The sequence below is a fragment of the Micromys minutus genome (assembly GCF_963924665.1).
Source record: "Micromys minutus genome assembly, chromosome: 1".
NCBI lineage: Eukaryota > Metazoa > Chordata > Mammalia > Rodentia > Muridae > Micromys > Micromys minutus.
The window spans coordinates 223,984,584-224,004,887 of record NC_137969.1 but is presented as its reverse complement, the minus strand read 5'-3'; the positions used below and the strand labels follow the sequence as shown (position 1 = coordinate 224,004,887).

Sequence of the window (20,304 nt, the reverse complement as noted above, 5' to 3'; positions counted from 1 at the left end):
TTTCTAGGCAAATGGATGGAACTAGAAAATATCATCCTAAGTGAGGTAACCCAGTCACAAAAGAACACACATGATATGCAGTCACTGATAATTGGATACTAGCCCCGGAAAGCTCTGAATACTCAAGAAACAATTCACAGACCTTATGAAGCTCAAAAAGTAGTCAGACCAAAATGTGAAAGCCCCAGTCATTCTTAGAAGGGAGAACAAAACACTCATGGGAGGAGGGACAGGATCAAGTGGAAGAGCAGAGATTGAAGAGGGGATCATTTAGGGGCTGCCACCCCATGTGCAGCCACTGGGCCCAAGCACTTTAGCTGATGCTGTTAGGTGCTTGTTGGCAGGAACCAGATAGGGGTGCCTCCTCAGGGGCTCTGCCAGAGTCATGCAGCTGAGCATGCTTGCAGCTAACCATCAGACTGATCACGGGTACCCTAGTGAGGATGCTTTGGGGGTGATGAAGGAGCTAAAGGGGGTTGAAGCCTCATGGGAAGAACAACACTGTTAACTAGATAAATCCTCCACAGCTCCCATTGACTAGAACACCAACCATTGAGCATGCAATTAATTGAGAGGCCCTTGGCTCCAGTTGCTCACTGGAGCTTTGCTTCATCTGACAAATATGTATGTGCACATGTGTGCACATGTGTGTGTATGTATGTATGCATATATATATGTATGTATATATGTATTGTATGATTCTCCGTCTTCTCTCTTTTCTTTCTCACTGATCCCCAATGAGTTTAAAGAGTTCAGAGAGTTTCTTGCTGGTGACAGGGAGTGCCAGCCTTAACGAATCAAGCTTTATTCCTTTAAAGTCTGCGGAGTGATCGATCAATCGTTCACTCTATGCCTTTGCCTCAGTTTCCCCTGACTTGTCAAATCTGGCCTTCAACAGAGTAAATACTGTCCATAGGGGAACAGAAAATAAATGTGAGTCCCTGGAACTCAGTCAAGGCTGAGTAGGTAGCTCTGGCATCCAGAAGGAAGATGGATTGCCCTGATACTGTGATGGCTACCCAAGGCTCCCTGCTGGAAATGGTGGTGGTCAGGCCAAGCCCTCCCAGTTGTCTTTGGCCAGACCAAGATTGGCTGAGGAAAGATCTAGACCTGATTTTCCCATGCCAAGGGAAATGGAGGCAGTCAACACTCCAATACCCTTCTCGATGAACCTTAGACATGGCCCAGGTGGTTTACAAGGATTTGAACAGGCCTGAGCACAGTGACCCTTCTGACCACATTTGAAGCAAGATCATTCTCGAGCTTCTGGGAGGTCAGGGAGCCTGGGCGTTTACTTTGGCAAGTTGAGAGCCCTTTGCCATCACTAGGTGTTTTTGTTTTCAGGACTTTTCATTTTTCCAAAAGTACACTTTGAAGGCCAAGGCTAAAATTTCCACCTGAGGAGTCCGGTGTCTCTCACTAGGTGTTTAAGTTTGGCTCTAATATCAGGGAGACTCTGGGAGGAGAAGTAGCTCATGAGGAGCTGCTTTCCACCAGGTCTCAGGATCTACATTAGTGCATTGTAGGAGGGCCTTCATAGGGTATTCTAGGAATTCAGAAGGATTTTCATTTTTGTCCAGAATGACCTCTCGGATTTTTTCATTATTTACTGCTGTAAGGGCAGCTTTGTGGGGACCAGCCAGGAGGCAAGTTATACATTGATTCTAAGCTAGGATGTCCCCTGGGCTATTGTAACTCCACTCAGGGTCCTAGTTGGGGACTGTCTTAGCCCTGACTGGGTGGCCAGCTTGTCACTGGGAAGGGAGAGAATCCAGAAAGGCAGAAGAATAGAAGGAACTGTGGGTTTCAGTTTGTTAGTATGATCAAACACAATGCAAGAATAATCTAGTTTGGGCCTCAGGGCTAGGAGGAGCTGTTTTTCCATAATTGGCTTATGCCATGTGATCATTTTTTTATCAAGATGAGACTGAGGTCATATGGTCAAGTCCTTCCTTTCCAACCCCAGTGAAGATGGCTACCTCCATCCCAAAGGGGGGACAGTGGCGAAGATTGCAGCAAGCCCCATGTTTCTTTCCTTTAAGATATCTATGTATAGATTTGTAACTACCAATCCTGTTGTTATGTGCTTTAAGTTAACTCCCTTGTTAGAGATTTTTTAGGGTTTTACTCATACCCAATATGCTTACAAATATTGAGTTGAGATTTAGACCCTAGCAAAAATTTTAGAGAGTTAAACTAAAACCTAAAGCGTAGAGATAGGTAGCAATAGTCCCCAGTCAGAATAGTCTGTTCCTTTACTTTGTTTCGCTCTCCTTTTTCTGTCCCATAGTCAGGTGGATCACCTGATATGCGGCAGAGATTTTTAGACGAAACCTTTAAACATGTATGCTTGGGTCTAGAGCGGGGGAGAAGGGGCATACCCCCAACTCCAGGGCCACCTTTTAATTGAAGTGGGGCAGCATAAAACAATAATCCAGTACCACTCATACCTAAAAGACACCTAAATCCCCATAAAACTAAATCCACTAAGCTGAGAACAAAGAAGCTTGAAGATAGGGAATTTTTGAGGTCTGGCTATAGACAGAGGATACTGTGAGAGGGGGCTGAGAGATGCACCAGCCAGCACAGATGCTGCAGCTGTCTTTGCTCCCTCCTCTTGCTAGGCTGGGCTTCTGGCTCCCATTTTGCAAAAGAACTTACAGAGCCATCAATGGCAACTTAGAAGACAGGGCATTTAAATCAAGTAGGGGTGAGGGAGAGACCAGACAAAAAGAAACTGCAATCAGAGCAAAGAGCAGTAGGGAATACAGAATTCCCTTCCATTCCCTGGATCACTCATATTTGTAAAGGTCCCAATTAATATTAGGATCAATCATGCCATTAGGCAAGCCATTTGGATTGATTATCTACAGGATATTAAAGGCAAATTTGATTGAAAAGGTGAATAAATTTAAGCTCTTTTGGCTTGGCTTTCAGGTGTAGAGGCTGGTAATTTTCTAAGAGGCATCCCAAAGGGGAAATGAGAGGGTACAGAAAATATTGTTCTCATGGTTAAGAGAGGAGAAGAAAAATGTCACTCAGCCTGTGGTTGTGGGTGTCCCCAGGACTCATGGAGGACCGATCCATTCAATGGGTTGTCACCACACTCAGAGTGGGGGCAGGGGCTTAGTCTGGTTAAGCTGAAGGAGAGACTCTGGTACCAGACTTTTGTAGAAGCCAGAAGGCAAGGAGGAAGATCAAGCTCTAGTGGTAGGTTCTCATTCACAGGAAGTGGTTAAGGAACAAAGTTACAAAGCCCCGAGGGCCTAGAAGAGCTGTGGGATATATAGGCAGCTCCAAGCAATAGCCTGGTAGGGCTAAGGAAACTGCAGAGTTGCAGATCCCAGGGTGGTGGGCTAGGGTCAGGTGAAGAGGGCTAGCCATCGCCTTAAAGACTGTGGATGGGGGTACCTCCACCTCCAAGAGTACAAGCCAGTCATTCAGTGGTCACTTCCTTGGACTCAGAGAAACATTTACACTGACCAAAGAGGAAACTTACATAACTGTCACTGGTAGAATGGGGTGCTGAGGGATCAGGGAGCCAGAAAGTAAGTCTGTTGTGAGTGGGTTGTAGATGAAGGATAGGGTTCCAGTGTGGCTCAGACCACAAGGCAGGGGATCACAAACACTAGGAAGGGCCTATGCCAGGTTTCCCCCGCCAAAATGTAAGCATTGACATTCTGAGGGGAAAGGTTTCCCCTACAGAAGTGTTGCAGCAAAAGTGTTAACAACTCTGCTGGGCTGGGGAAGGGCTTCCCCAGTAAGAGTTTTAACAGTTCTGCTCCACTCTGGAGAAAGTGTTACAGCTCCTGGAAGTCACACCTCACAGCAAACCTCATGGTTATCAGGAGGGAAGAATCCAGGAGTGACTTTGTTCAGGGGAGAAGCCGCTGAGAATTGAAAAGTTGGCAGGGCTTATATAGGATTTCTTAGGGGGCGGAGCTTTTCAGGGCAGAGATTTCCAGAGTGAGAATTGGTGGGATTTCAAGTTCTGACCTTGAGGAGCTCAGGGATTGGTGCTTTTGTTTTTTTGTTTTTGTTTTTGTTTTTTTTTTTTTTTTTTTCACCTCCGTTCCTGGCACTGGGCCAGTGGGTCAGAGTGGCTGAGGCATCATCACTGAGGCACTTCTCAGGGAGGGTGGAGAGGAGGTGAAGTTGCCGAGAGCAACTCCTATAGGGTTGTCTCAGGAAGGCAAAGCTGTAGCTTTGACTGCTCCTGCAATAGTACCTCACAGCTGTCTTTGTGTCACCTCTCAGAGATCACACCAGTTCATGGTAGAAATACTGTTAAAAATTTGTAAAATGAGTAAGAAACAGAACACATAAAAGGCTTCCATTGAGCTGTGAGCTGCTCTCTAAATACTAGACATCACAGTGTGACAAGAAAGGGACAAATGATGATGATTACTAAATAATCCAATACTACATTCTGTAAGAATATGTCTTCTTCACAGGGGCTATACAACATACAGCTTCAACTTGACCATGGGACAGGTGTCCTCCAATGAATGGAAATTAATTATGCAAATGAACCGGAAATGAATAGTGTAGGTGGGAAACCACAGATAATGACTTTTAAAACTTGTTAAACATGATAATCTATGTTTATCCTCATGAAATACACCTCAAATGAAAGAAAAACTTGAACCAGGAGCTTGACTGTTCCTGGAGAAATGTTCCTGGCCTTAGATCAAGACAGGATTAAATTCTTGGACAAGGTGATAAAACCAACTATGCCAATCTGAGAAACTCATTGTTACCATGAGGAGTATACGTGATTCAGTCATCCAAGAAACTATTTTATTATCAAATAACGACCAAGTACTTGGGAAATTATGTAGTTCAACGTAGACACGACAGTGATTCTCTAGGGGAGGTCTTAACTTGCTTTGCCTCATAGGACAAAGGCAGTCTCCGAGGAAAGACATCTTCCACCACACCAACTGTCAGACTAACGGCTCCTGTCCTGTGTAATCGGCCTCAGAATACTTTCTAGACGCTGTCTCCCAAACAAAATGTGGTATTTTCCTAATAATGACTAGGGAAAATTGAACCAAACACTGGACTTGGGCCCTAGGAGATAGTAAACTCATGAGACTTCCACGAACCAATTAGTGGCCAGAGGACGGAAGAAGGGCTGGCTCAACGATCCCACAGGACATACGCTCTGGACCATTGAAGACTACTGTTCCAGTGCTGTGTTATTCAACTTTTCATAGTGCTTGGAAGCATCATTTTGAATGCATTGCCGCCAGGCGGACGCCAAATCCAGGACTACATTTCCCAGAGGGCTTTGCTCCCTGGCGGTTGCTGTTGAACCGGGGTGTGTCTAGAAATTAGAAGCCATAGTCCGGCGGTCCTCTTTGGAGCATCAACTGCGCTTCGGTGGTGCTGAGATGTTTGGCTTCCTGCTACTGCTCTCTCTTCCCTTCATCCTGTACTTGGCCACGCCAAAAATCAGGTCTGTGAGAATGTTGCCTTTTCTTGCCAGGTATTTTTGAGAGGACAAAAATCCCCGCTGAAGCTCCCCACACCCACCCACCCCCATCCCCCGTAAAGAAAGACTAGGAAATGACCGAAAGGTCCTTAAGATAGTTAAGATCTGGAGTTTACTGGACTTCATGTGAGATCCTGATGCCCTGGACATGGGCACGGCCAGACCCCAGGTGGTCGTAAAGCGCTCCGGGTCTCCATCATTCTGTTTTGCTCTTTCTGGCCTACCGTATTTCCTCTAGCACCCTCCGCTTTCTGGCTCCGGGAAGCTGGTGAGTATGGCGGGCTTCAGATTCTAACAGTGTTTTTTTTCTACTCCCACGCTTTGAACCAGCCTTTGTCTAGCTACTTGCCTCCAGCCCTTGAGGGGTTGCCCTTTTTGCTCTCTGAAACCGATGCCGGTGTTATCTGGGGCGTGCTCTCTTATTGCCCTGTTTGAGACAGTTGAAGTTCGGGGAAGACTTTTTCCTTCGGAATAGGGGGTATGTGCTTGTTTCCCAGAGTTAGACAACTAGGGACCAGGAGAGGAAGCACGTGGTCAAAACAGGCTGAATGGTCTTTTGATTAGGTTACAGGTCAACCTAAACCTGGCCTTGTAATCACCTGAGAACCCGCGGCAAGCTACAACAAGATGCAGTCCACTGATTGGTTCTGAGTAAGTCACCAGTAGTGACGGTGGACCAGTAATACACACCCTCTTCTTTCTTGGCTTGTGGCCAAAGCTCCTATTGGACCTGAGGCCGTGCCATCCTGTCATTTCTTACCTGGTCCAACGTTTTTTTGACCGGCTTCCCACCCTTTTTGCTTTTCCTTCTCTCTCTGGTGGCCTACTTCTGTTTGTATTTTCCCTCCCCTCTGAATACTTACAGCTCCCACATGGGCCTTGTACTTAGGTGAAAACATGCGTTTCTTTCTACCCCAAGATCTTTATATCTATATAGAATCTGAACAAAACCTTGAAGCGGAGCTACACCCAAGATCTTTATATCTATATAGAATCTGAACAAAACCTTGAAGCGGAGCTACATCCAGTGAAATGCGTCTTAGAAGAGAGCACGCTAAGAACTCTACTATTGCTGTTAGAGCTAGTTGTGAGCATGGGGCCAGAGTTTCCCTTCCAAAGTTGGTTGTCTTGTTTTCACTGATTACGGAGGAAGGGCCGATTACTGGTTCTCAGGGTTTGTCAGTGTTGAAGCTGAAGTTCTATGAGAGACAGCCAGGGGCCTTGATCCCTGAGGAGAGAGGTTCCTTTGGGCACCACAAGTTAGTTTGCCTTAAGTAGAGGCTGCTTGCAGTTAACAGGTTTGGTAGAATAGGTTGAAATTCTCCTTAAAAAAACGCACCTCTTAGTCAACAGATCCTTTTAGTCCTAACACTGGGGGGGGGGGGGGGGGGGGGAGAAGAGGAGCATCTGAGGGTTGTGTTTGTGCCTCATCCATTTGGAAAGGTTTGCAGAGCCTATAGCATAGAACAAACGAGATACAGATCATCTCTCTTTCTGCTGGGGCTCTGCTCTGTTGTTCTGTAACTAACGTGTGATAGTCAAACCCAGGGCTTGGCAACTGGGGTAAACCACGTATGTTTACCCCGTCCCATGCCTAGCCCTTGCCTCATTGTTAAACGTATTTTTTAAAATGTGTGACTGTGTTATCTTTTTAAAAATTTTGACCTAGATTCATAAGCTTGTGATTCTATTCTTTGAATTGGATTAGCCATTCTTAAGATTATAAAATACTGTTTGTCACAGATTGGCATATAAAGACCACTTTTCTTCTGTTTGGTTGAGTCTTATGATTTCCTAAGCCAAAAATGCCTGATTGGAAATTCTAAACTGAAGTCAGGTGCCTGACCAATCAAACACTCATCGAGGCCTTGTCTTTGGGAGCAGATTTAACTTTTTTTCAGATTTTTGAGAAAACATCTCTCTATATCACCCTGGATGTCCTGGAATTCACTAGGTAGACCAGTGGCCTTGAACTCAGAAATCTGCCTGCCACTACTTCCCGAGTGCTATATCCAGCCAGATCTAACTTTTGTCTTTAAAATGCTATCACTTTTTGTCCTTAAACAAACAAGAACATAAAATTTTTGTTTTTCTGGATTCAAAGGAGGAATGTAGCTAGTACTTACCTAGAAACAAAACAATCACTAATATTATAATGGTAAGAAAAGCTTTGTTCCAAAAGCTTGCAATCTTACTCCAGACACTAAATGAAAGAATCTTCTGCCTTCTGTAAATCAATACAATTAGATTAGATAAGCAAACAACCAAAGACAAACAAACCAAAAGCAGGTCTTGAAATATGTTTAAAATACTGAAAAAGTATTTTGATAATAGCATGGCAAAAATTAAAGACATTTAAAATTTTTTTTTTCTTTTTGAGACACACTATGTAACCCAGGCTGGCCTTGTACTTCTCTAGCTCCTGAGTGGTATATACATGGCCTAAGAGTGAAAAGCTGTCTTCTTTCTTTACTTCTTACTTTTTAACATTGATTTACTGTGTGTATGTTATTATATGTTGGGATGGGTGCACATGTGTTACTGTGGTGTACATGTGGAGGGTAACTTTGAGGAGTTAATTCTCACTTTCCATCCTAGGCCCTGGAGACTGTACTGCTGTGGACAGGCTTAGAGGCAAGCGCGCCTTACTGCTAAGCCATCCTGCTGACCTTGCCATTTTTTAACCTAAGCTTATAAAAGAATAACATTGGAAGAAATAAAAGCAGACTCAGCCCTGGAATCAGAAGGCAGATGGAGTTTCAGCAGTCCTCAGCAGGAATGGAAATGGAGGACTGATCTGTTTTCCTGTATCTCTAGGAAAATGCTGTCCAATGGGGTGTGCACATCTAATGTCCAGCTTCCCGGGAAGGTAGCCATAGTCACCGGTGCAAACTCAGGCATTGGGAAGGAGACAGCTAAAGACCTGGCCCAAAGAGGCAAGTGCACATGTTCCCAACTCACCTGTGCTGATATTTTACCCCTCACAGTGATGGTCATGTTTCTTCCCAGACTTGGAATGTAAGAACACTCCAAATACCTTATTAATTTCCTGTTACAGTCTGAATCTAGTATGATGTTCTACATATAATGGGCACTTAAAAAAACTTTTAAAAATAGCAAATATCAGTTTTTCTTTACTAGTTTGATTCAGATACCATGGTTGTGAAGTAAGGGATGAAAATTCCTATTTTGCAAAATGTCAGGAGCACTCAGCATCTGCGTTCATTCTTTCAAACTACTTGAAACCAGAGCTGACTACGTTTTCCTTCCTTTGGTTTACAGGAGCCCGTGTGTATTTAGCTTGCCGGGATGTGCAAAAGGGGGAACTGGTGGCTAGTGAAATCCAAGCCACCACTGGGAACAGTCAGGTCCTGGTACGGAAGCTGGACCTAGCTGATACCAAGTCTATTCGAGCCTTTGCCAAGGACTTCTTAGCTGGTAAGTGGTGACAGACTATGATCACTGGGACATGATTTATGTCAAAGGGACATCTTCAGGATGCAGAAATGAAAAGAGCCTGTTTTAGTTCCTTTACTATTGCCATGACCAAGGCAACTGATAAAGAAAGTGATTAATTTGGGGTTCCGAGTTTCCAGAAGGCTAGAGACCATGACTGTCATAGCAAGCAAGGAGCGTGGATGCAGGTAGGCAGGCACCTGAGACATCCTATCTGGATCTGCAACCACAAGGCAGAAGTAGCTAAATGGGAATGGTGTGGGCTTTTGAAATCTCAAAGCCCACTCTGAGTCACATACCTTCTCCAGCAAGGCCACACTTCCGAATCCTTCCCAAAGAGTTCCTCCAGCCCAAAATTACAGCGGTGAGCAAGAGCTAAAGTCAAAACATTAGCAGGAACATCAGAACTCAATAGTGGCTTGGTAGGGTATATCATAATTATTCATGCTAGGATAGAAAGATGATGAGGCCCTAGGCTCTTGAGAGCTGGAGGTATATAGGAGGTTGAGATTCATAAGAGAGCCATTTGGTTCATGGTATATGAACTAAGAAGAACAAAGCCCTGGCCACCAGCTTACCAGCTTTGGGTCTATGGCTTACTTTTTCTTTGCTATGATAATACAGTTCCAAAAGGGTAGTGTCCATGATGGCAGGCTAAGGCATGGCAGCAGGAGCTGCTGAGAGCTCCCATCGACAACAGCAAGCAAGATACGGAGAGCATACTGGGAATGGCACAAGTCCTTTGAACCCTCCAAACCTGTCCCCAGAGACATACTTCCTCCAGCAGGGTCACACTACCTAGTTCACTCCAAGCAACCACCAACTAGAAACAAGTATTCAAATATCTGAGATTCACAGGTGACATCTCATTTAAGCCACACACTTAGAATCTGGGTAGAGAGAGAAAGGGTGGAGATGTACAAGAATTAGAACCCAGGCTGATATCATGAAATCATTCTACTAAGAGATGTAGGATCTTAATTTAAGAACCTGTGGGGCCACCAAGATGGCTCAGCAGATACTGCCAAGCAACCAGAGTTCAATCTGTAGGACCCACGTGGCAGAAGGAGAGAACTAACACAGGTTGTCCTCTGACCTGTACATACTTCACGTCATGCATTTTTGTCTCTCCTCTCTCCCTCTCCCTGTCCCTCTCCCTCTCCCTCTCCCTCTCTCCCTCTCTCCCTCTCCCTCTCCCTCTCCCTCTCTCCCTCTCCCTCTCTCCCTCTCCCTCTCCCTCTCCCTCTCCTTCTCCCTCTCTCCCTCTCCCTCTCCCCCCCCCCAGTCTCTTTCGCTCTTTCTCAAGTAAATAGGTGCAATAACATTTTTTAGAAATCTATGGTGGTATCTCAGCAAAAGTAGGTTTGCCTCACCCTCATCACCTAGAGATCTAGACCTTTTGAGGAAAACAGCTTCCACCCTTAAGAGTTTATAGTCATAAATTACAAATCACACAGGAAATGAACTATGAGAGAGAGGTGGTAGATTTCTTGGAGGGCCTGAGTCTCACAAGTACAGGGTGCTCATGAAGCACCCCAGCCCCACACCTTTACCCTTGCTGGCTTTTCCATTAAGCTTGGAAAGTCTGTTGGTAGAGATAGATGGAACACTTCCACAAAGCAATGAGTAAGGAACGTTTGGGAGGCCTGGACACAATAGTATGTGATGTAAAATGGAATTTTGCCCTGTAAAATTGTGTGGATTAGCCCCAGTCTTACAATAAAAAATCAATACATAGTCACTTGGGGGAATAAGGGCAAAGAGTGAAGTCTTACACCCCTGCTTTCATCCCCCACTTTGAGGCCTAGGCCTAGGTTGTGAGGAGGATGTCTGAGATGTGAATGCCATGGCTGTTTTCTCTTCCTACAGAGGAAAAGCATCTGCACATCCTAATCAACAATGCAGGAGTGATGATGTGCCCCTACTCTAAGACTGCAGACGGCTTTGAGATGCAAATCGGAGTCAACCACCTGGGTGAGAAGTCTGTCTCCAGTCCAAAGCCAGGGGGAACTGAAACCTCAGAAAATTCAGGAGTCAGGTCAAGCCTTCTTTGTGGCATCATTGGGGCTGGGGCTATAATCAACCATGCAGGTATAATAAATAGTTGAGAACTTCCTGAAAGATGAGGGCTAATCCTGAGGGTTGCTTCTGGTTCTACTTACACACACACACACACACACACACACACACACACAAATATGTATGTATACTTATACATGTATGTATGTATATATATGCATGTATAAGGATTTATTTGCGTGCATGTTTGTATGCTACATGTATGTATGTGTTTGCAGAAGCTGAAAGATCTTCTGGAGCTGGAGTTATGGGTAGTTGATGACTACTAGAAAACAAACTTGGATCCTCTAGAAGAAGAGCAAGCACTCTTAACTGCTGAGCCATCTCTCCAACTTTTCTCCCTACCTTTTAAATCTGTAATTCAGATTTGGCTTGTGTTGGGGGTATGTGTGAACAGCTTGGTTAAACAGAGGGCTGTGTTGCTATTCTTAACAAACAATCTTTATAGTTAGCAACAGGTAGAAGCCATGTGCTCGCCATGTTCCTTTGTGGGTCAAGGTCTTTCTGAGACTACCTCCAACTTGTGATCTTTTTGCCGCAGCCTCCTGAGTGCTAAGATTACACTGTGTGTGCCACTGTTTGCTCTTAAACAGCAATAGTAACCTCTGTTGAACTAAAATGGGATTCATATCCTTAGCACAAACATGTCTCGTATTAGGCCGTCTCATATCTTTGGCTGCTTCTAGTTCCTAAAATCCCCTCTGAACCTGTTCTCTAACTCATAATGAAAAGCTGTGGTGGGCCTTGTTCCAGAGCACCACCTCACCTTTGCCGGCTGCTGTGGTGGTTCCCTCCCTTTCTCCCTCCTTCCCAGAGCTGATCTCTGCTTGTCATGATGCTTATCCCCCCACGGGTGCTGAGCAACCCTGATAATCCTACTTTCTCTCAACAGGTCACTTCCTCTTGACCCATTTGCTGCTAGAGAGGCTAAAGGAATCAGCCCCGTCAAGGATAGTCAATGTGTCTTCTTTGGCACACCATCTGGGAAGGATTTACTTCCATAACCTGCAGGGCGAGAAGTTCTACAGTGCAGGCCTGGCTTACTGCCACAGCAAACTAGCCAACATTCTCTTCACTAGGGAACTGGCCAGGAGGCTGAAAGGTGAGTGTGGAAGTGAGCAGTGTGAGAAACAGGAGACAGTGGGCATCACGAAAAGCCATAGGATGGGAAGTGTTTTCCTGTGCCTGTTACCTGGACAGGACCTGCTTCCATGAGTATAACTGGGTGTGCTCTTAGTAAGTAGCCCTCACTGAATATTGGAGGTGGCTGGCTAAGGACAGGGGAATTCTGACTTTGAATCTGAAGACTTGGCCTCACTGCTTACTGCAGCAAGTTACTGAGCTTTCCATGTATTTGGTCCCTCCTAGGTAAGGTGACAACTGCTTCACAGCTGTGGTCATAATCCATTCAGTCCTCACAAGCAAGTCAGGGTTCTTCACTCCTTGTGACAAGTGAAGTGGTACTTAATAACAGACATTAATATGAAACATGTCCTGGCCATTGGTGGACAGAGGGAGGGGGCATCTCCCTAATAGCAAAAGGTCAAACAAGGGGCTGGAGAGATAACTTAGCATGTAAGAGCACTTGTTGCTTTTATAAAGACTTAGGTTCAATTCTCAGCATTCACATGGTGGTTCATCCATCCACAATTCTAGTTCCAGAAGATCCTGTAACTTCTGACCTCCTTGGTACCAAACACACACATAGTATCCATGCATACATGTAGGCAGCATAGTCCTAACTATAAAATAAATGTTATTTTTTTAAAGAAAAGGTCAAATTCATGGGAAAAAATATACTTGAGAAAGGAAATCTCTAGTCATGGTAAACAGAGTTGTTAACATTTTCTGCTGTGGATTTCTAATAAAGAGAAAGAGAATCTAGGGCAGACAGTGCGCCAGACAGAATTGAAACTCAAGGAGTCAGGAGCTAGAGCCCCACTATAGAAACAGGGCGATCAAACCACATGGACAGCTGCAAAGTTGTGAGATGAGAAGAAGGAAGCCAGTGGTCAGCTCAGACTCAGTGTCCAGTCGTTGCTGGGGCAGGGTATTCCTTATCAGTTCAGGACGGTTAAAGAGAACTACCGAAGGACTGATGAGGAAGCTAAGATGATGCAAGGTAGAGAGATACATCCATTGTGAGAGTTAGGAAAAAGGAGAGGGGAGTTAGGTTCATTAAGTGGAAAATTGTGGTGTATGTAATACAGGAATGCTGATGTGCAGGAAGATTGGTCATGCATCCCACAGACATGCCTTCCATGTAGTACTTAGGGTCTGGGGATGAAGTACAGGACAAGGCAGGTTCAGGCACTTCCTTGATTTGCTTTACAGCTCTGGGGGAGAGAGAGGTTAACAAGTGTTTATACAGCCAGCACAGGAAGTTACTCTAGTTGTATGTGAGTCACATTCACTTTATGACATTCACATAGTTTAGAAGTACACAGAACTAAAGACAGAAAGCCTCTATTCTTTAGATTTCCACTGTCAGCAGCTGCCAGTCACTTTCCTGTGCATTTGCTTCTGTTTTTGTCATAGACGGATCTACAATTCTAATAAGATCTCTGTGGTCTTTCCATGTAATGTGTACAAATTTACCACTGTTCAAAAGAACAGTTGCCTGTAACTCCAGCAGTAGTAGATCTTTTGGCCTCTGCATGGAATCCCACACATGGAACACACACAGAGAGACACGCATACACACATAAATAAAATAGAAATAAATCTTTTTAGAAAGTGAGTATCAGCCAGGTAGTGGTAATACACACATTAATCCCAGCACTTGGGAAATAGAGGCAATGGGTCTCTGTGAGTTCCAGGACAACCAAAGCTCACAAAGGAACCCTATCTCAAAAAACCAAAAAACAAACAAACACAATTGTATGGTGGGAGTTTAATGAGCCATGAGAATTCTGAGGTTTGGTATTCAGATAAGGTGATGACTGAGGTACATTCGGAGACGAGTCACAGCACTTAGGGATTTAAGAGCATTGAAAGAGGCATGGGGTCATGGAAGCCAGTGGAAGAAGCCTAAGAGGGAGGGATGAGGTTGGCCAACAATGTAAAGAGCTACTGAGAGGTTGGGACTGGGTTCTACCATAGTGCAGTGACAAGTCTGTTTCTTAGGAGCCTGGTTCCCGAATCTGTGCAGTGTGTATAAGTCACAGTGAGTAGGTGCATGTGATGCCACCAGGAGCACAGAGATCATCTGTAGGAAGTCATAAGTGCCTTCACATGCTTTACTCTTTGTCTAGTAGATAAAATCAAATCTTATCTTCCTTCTGACTTGTCGCTGTCTGCTCCAGGCTCTAGAGTGACAACATATTCTGTCCACCCTGGCACAGTCCATTCTGAATTGATCCGGCACTCGTCTTTTATGAGATGGATGTGGCAGGTTTTCTTCTTTTTCATCAAGACCCCTCAACAGGGAGCCCAGACAAGTCTGTACTGTGCCGTAACAGAAGGTATCGAGAGCCTAAGTGGAAGTCATTTCAGGTATGAATGCATCTGTCTTTGAATGAGTTGTTATTGCATAAGGGAAGTAACTTGGGGTTTGTCTGGTATAGAATATTCTTTTTATAAAATGTATATTTCCCAGAGCTGGAGAGATGCTGGGTTAGCATAAGCTACTCTTCTAGAGGACCTGGGTTCCATTCTCAGCACTCAGTTATAATTGTCTGTAACTCTGGTTCCAGGAAATATGACATTTCCTTCTGGCCACCATGAGTACCAGGCATGAACATGGTTCATAGCCATACACGCAGATAAATACTCATACATATAAAGTAATATAATAAGTTAAAATTTTAAGGTATATTTCCTAAAATAGCTTTTGATCAGATCCCATTACAGATGGTTGTGAGCCACCATGTGTTTACTGGGAATTGAACTTAGGACCCCTGGAAGAGCAGTCAGTGCTCCTAACCACTGAGTCATCTCTTCAGCTCCTCAACTGAAACAGAACCAATCGAGTCCCTTGTATTTTACTATTTTCTCAGTGCGGGGGATGAACCCTGGGGCCTCTTTCTATGCTAAGGCAAGTGTTCTACCATTGCTACATCCCCTGCCTGATTTTCATTTTTTGGGTGTGCTGTATGCATTTTTGTATATGCAAAGGTTTGCCTGTGTGTTTGTACATGGGGAAGCCAGAGGACAGCTTCAGGCACTTTCTACCCTTTGAAGGGGATAGGACACAAAGAATGACAAGATTTTTCTTTGACTCGAGACGTGTCAAGAAAGCTAGACTAAGTGGCCAGTGAGCCGCAGGAGCCTTCTCAGTCTCCCTGCCCTGGGATTACAAGCCTGAGCCACCACATCTGGGTTTTTTTTTTTTTTTTTTTTTTTTTTTTTTTTTTTTGTAACATGGATCTCATGCTTGCAAAGTGTGCACTTTATCAACTAGGCTAATCTCCTAGCCCTGTTAGTATCTATTTAGATATTTATTTTTGAGACACAGTCTTGCTGCATAGCCCAAACTGATCCCAAACTCATATACTCTGCCTGCTTCTGCCTCAGTTTCTGTTGTAGAATAAATAGCATATTAACCTCATATTTACCCACTATCCAGCTTAAGCTGCCAAACCTGCCCCATTCCCATCCTCAAGCCTATTTGCCATATGTTTATAAAGAAAATCATGCATCACATCAGTTTAAACTTACAGCATATTTCACCCCCACCTTCAAGATAGTGTTGATTTTATAGATGAAACCATGAGTAGCATGGAACATTTAGATTGGAAAGATGAATAACAGATGACAGAGGGTTGATAATGTTAGACTGGTGGAGATGACATAGAAGTTAGTGTAGCAGAAAGATAGAATCTAATCTCTGCTTTGGGAGAAACGGAAAAAAGGAAAAAAAAGATTTAAAAAATGATTAAATAAGTAACCCTGTAAGCTACAGAGTTCTGGTTTCAAGCAGTGCTTCTATGAGAGACCTGCCTGACTTCTTTCGTGGATGCCTACTTGAGTGTGGGGTGGATAGAGGATTTGTTAACTCAGTTTCACATCTGTGGGACCAGGAGGTTGATGAGAATGGGAAAGGAGACTCAAAATGGGAAAAAAATACATGCAACTTCAGGACCTTAAATTCCAAGGCAGTGGGTGTGATTCTGGCTAGGAAGTGGATTACAGTGTTAGCACAGACTGGGAATGGGCAGAGGCCAGCTGTCTGACATACCTCCATGGGAAATGTTTTGGGAGCGTGGGGTCTCCAATCTTAGGAGGGTAAATTGATGGGGAGGGTAAGTTTGCTAATCCAAAAAAAACAAAACAAAACAAAACAAAATAAAAAAAACCCAAAAACAATGTATGTGATATCTGCATGCATACAAGTAGAATTGTATAGCATATAATTGGAAATAAAAATCTAAACCTCAAAAACTACATAAAGTATAAAAAGCACTGTACACTAGATACATATGTGTGTTGGAATTATTGTGGTTTTTTTTATTTGAGTTAAGGTCTTACTAGGCCCTCACCATCCTAGAACTTGCTCTGTAGACCAGGTTGACCTCAAACCGTTGTCCACCTCCTTCTGCCTGCCAGGGTGCTGGGACTAAAGGTGTGCACCACCACACTGGTCTCGTCTTCTCTTACTCTTTTTTTTCCCCTTTGGGACAGGGTCTCATGCTGTCCAAGGCCTTGAAGGGTAGACCTTTGATCTCATTTGAAGTAAATGGACCTGTACAGCTGTCTGGGAGGCGCTGATATAGTTAAGCATATACATAGACCACATTATATAATGGATAAAGCATTCTGATCGGAGATATTAGAGTGAGAAGATATTTTCTTGAGGGCTGGCTGTGGTGCCTATAACCCCAGCATTTGAAGGGAGGGAGTCAAGGCAAAAGGATCATGAGGTTGAACCCAGGCTGGGCCAACAGAGCAAGTGTTCCAAGCCAGCCTGGGCTACATAGAGAGATGCAAACAAGTAAAAGGATCAATGAATGAAGAAATAGGATCACATTGTCCCTGTAAAGTACCCGCGAGACCTAGATTATTTTCCTAGCATATTCTTTATATTAGACAAAGAGAAAATTTCATTCTTAACTCTGTGTTTCAAGTCTCTGTTTCCCTTCAAGCGATTGCCAGTTGGCACGGGTCTCTAACCAAGCTCGCAATGAGACAATAGCCAGGAGGCTGTGGAATGTCAGCTGTGACCTGCTGGGCCTCCCTGTGGATTGGTAAGTGGTGGTTTGGACTCAGAAGAAGATTGGAGGAAGAGATGATTGCCCTTCAAAGTGGCCAAAACTTTGAACATGAAGAGTGCAGAACTTCAAGCCTTGCCTGCTTGGCATCCAGTTAAACCCCAGTCCACTGCCAGGTGCCTCTAAACCCCATGAGTTTGTACTGACTTATTTTGCTGCTGCCAGCATTTCTAGTGATTATCACCAACTAAGACAGAGGATCTTTGTATGACCTGCACAATTCCTATTTTCCTTTGGAAGCTACTCTTAACCAGGAGCATGGAAGCGCTATAAAGATTGGTGTGTGGCGATGTGGATTAGATGGAACTCCTCCTATCCAACCATCCTTTCATTGAAGAACTCTATTGTAACCTCAGCCGAACCTCAGGAGTCCAGTGACCTGGCTCACGAGCAGGTCTTTGTGGTCCTAACATCTTGATACTTAAGAAAAGTTTTCACTAAATCTAGTAGTCTGAAGCTTTTGCTACTGAAACACTTTTTTATGTCTAGACCACAGAAGAGCTTCTTTCTCTAAGAAGTTTGTGGAATTTGAAGGACAGAAATAAAAATAAAGCTAAACTGTCTTCTTCTTACTATTTCTCAGCCTAGTAATGAGGTAAAGAAAGGAACATTATGAGTTACTGACCCATGGAGGTCTCCTTTTTGTGCCTTAGTTTCTCTTAGGAAACTAGAAAAGGAAAGGCCTTCTCATGTCATTGTGCTGATTTTGTGTATTTTCTTGAGTATTCATGCAGTTGGGTCTGTTTCCACAAAATTCACAATCACTCTGGAGGAAAAGTACTTAACCAGACTGTACTGTAGACAAACGGACCAGAGATGGAACAGACCACTGTGGAGTGTTTGAGTGTGGTTGCAAAGTGAGGGAGACACTGTCTGTGTAAGTGGTCACTGAGAGGCACAGATGCAGCAGGGAAGACGTTTAAAAGAAAACTAGGAGGTAACACATGATAATGAAGGGGTCAGCTAAGGATTTGAAACCACAACCGAAAGGCAGTAATGGAGAGCTATAGAAAGCCATACTGTCTTAATCACCAATCGGTGTGGCAAGAAAACATCCAAAGCACAAGAGTGAAACCAGGTCTCTACTTAGAAATGTTATCCTAAGGATTGGTAATTATAGTCAGTTCAATAATCTTTTAGAGCATTTTCTTACATTAGTTAACAAGATGTCCTTTTCAGGAGTGTGTGTTGAAGAGATAGGATGGCTTAGTCTTGACTACTGTTCCAGAGAACCCTGGTTCAATTACTAGGACCCACATGGTAACTCACAGCCATCTATAGTCTCAGTTACAGATGGTCTAAAGGTTACGACAGCCTCACTTACCTCCACAGGCATTGGAGGGATGTAGTGACAGATACACATGCAGGCATTCATATAAACACTTTGGTTAAAAAAAAAATCACTTTTGAGATTGGGGTGCATGCTCTCTTGGAATGTGTGAGGCCCTGGGTTTGATCCCAGCACTGCAAAAGAAGTGGAGATAGCTTCAGTTTACTAAAATTCTGCTTTATTTGGAGACCTTTTATTAAAAGTAATACAGACCAAGGGTATCCAGAATCCCTCATGTTCCAAACAGTTGTTTCTACGGGAGTTTGCCATTGTCTTGAGCTGACAGTTACAGATTAAGCTTGAATATTCAGGACTGACAGGACCACAATCTTTAACTTCTAATATTTGTAAATTAATCATTTTTATGGGGTTGTTCAGACCAATAAACTGTATGTTAAAATTAGTTTACGGGGATATTGGAAAACTTTTGACAATTGCAGTGATTAATTGAATTAATATTTTTACTTAATTTATATTTACCTATCAATGAAAATAAAGGTTTTCTTCAGTTACCACGTTTTTTATTTCCAGATTATAACTGTAAGAATTAAACAGAAGTCTGGTTGTTGTTTAAAGAAAACACTTGTAGTTATGCATCTGTTTCCTAGTCTATTGAATGCACATGTCCCGGAGTCATTATGGTACACCTAAAATGTACATGCCATTAATTTGGGTTGTAATCATCAAATCATTTCCAACTTGGCAGGAGCTCCTTTTTCCATCTATCTATTTCTGCCACAGAGAAATATAAGACTTGAGGTTGAAGAGATGGCAGTTCTTAGGATCACATACAACTCTTACAGAGCATGCCAGAGAGCTCATCTTTAACTCCAGCCCCAGAAGATCCACCGCCCTCTCCTGGGCTCCTCAGGCAGGGGACTCACCTCACACTTGTACAGACATTTCAAATGTAAATTTTTCACTTCATCTTTTGTTTTTGAGGTAGGGTTTCTCTGTGTGGTCCTTGCTGTCCTGGAACGTGCTCTGAAGACCAGGCTGGCCTTGAACATGGTGATCCAACTGCCTCTGCCTTCCAAGTACTGGTAATTAAAATCAAGCGACACCACTCTTGGCCTATCTTTTAATTTTATGAGAAAAATACAAGACTTTGCACCACTGCTAACAACATCAGATTTTGTTATCTCTGCACAATGCATTTTACATTTTTTTTCTCACTGAATTTAATGGTCAATGGATTCAAGCTTGTAAAACCCAGGGCTTCAGCCCCATATTTGTCTGTCTGTCTGTCTATCATTTATCTATCTATCTATCTATCTATCTATCTATCTATCTATCTATCTATCTATCTATTTATCTCTTTCCATGTGTAAATTACTGAGCTCCCACACAAACTTTTGAGAGTGGCATCTTTGTGTAAACCCTGCCAACAGTATACATAGGAATTTATACCTATGGAAGAACGGAAAGGACTTCATTATTGTTGCTATATTTTACATAAGGGCAGATAAGACATGGTAAGATGGATCTGCTTTCCATACCAAATCATACATTACCCAAGGGCAGAGACTAAATTATTTTGATCAATATATAACTTTGGCTTATCAAAATGTCTATTCTTAACCCATTGTGAATGAGAACCCAGCACAGCATAATGAACTGGACTGGTTCAGCCACTAAAAGCTGTGTGTATTTTGGGATCAAACTGCTCATTTTCCTATTCTGAAAGTATGTGACCCTAGCCACTTAATCTCCCCAATTACAGGGTTTTACCA

The 20,304-nt window shown here is 43.5% G+C and overlaps 1 protein-coding gene across 1 annotated transcript; it reads left to right on the top strand.

Moving 5' to 3' along the window:
- Nucleotides 1-5,367: 5,367 nt before the first annotated feature.
- RDH11 (retinol dehydrogenase 11) lies at nt 5,368-18,970 on the top strand. Its single transcript, XM_080940998.1, has 7 exons — nt 5,368-5,461; nt 8,315-8,433; nt 8,780-8,935; nt 10,823-10,927; nt 11,925-12,134; nt 14,338-14,527; nt 17,116-18,970. Exons 1-7 carry the CDS (start codon nt 5,397-5,399, stop codon nt 17,219-17,221), a joined length of 951 nt encoding a protein of 316 aa, XP_080797124.1. The 5' UTR covers nt 5,368-5,396; the 3' UTR covers nt 17,222-18,970.
- The last annotated feature ends 1,334 nt before the right edge of the window (nt 18,971-20,304 follow it).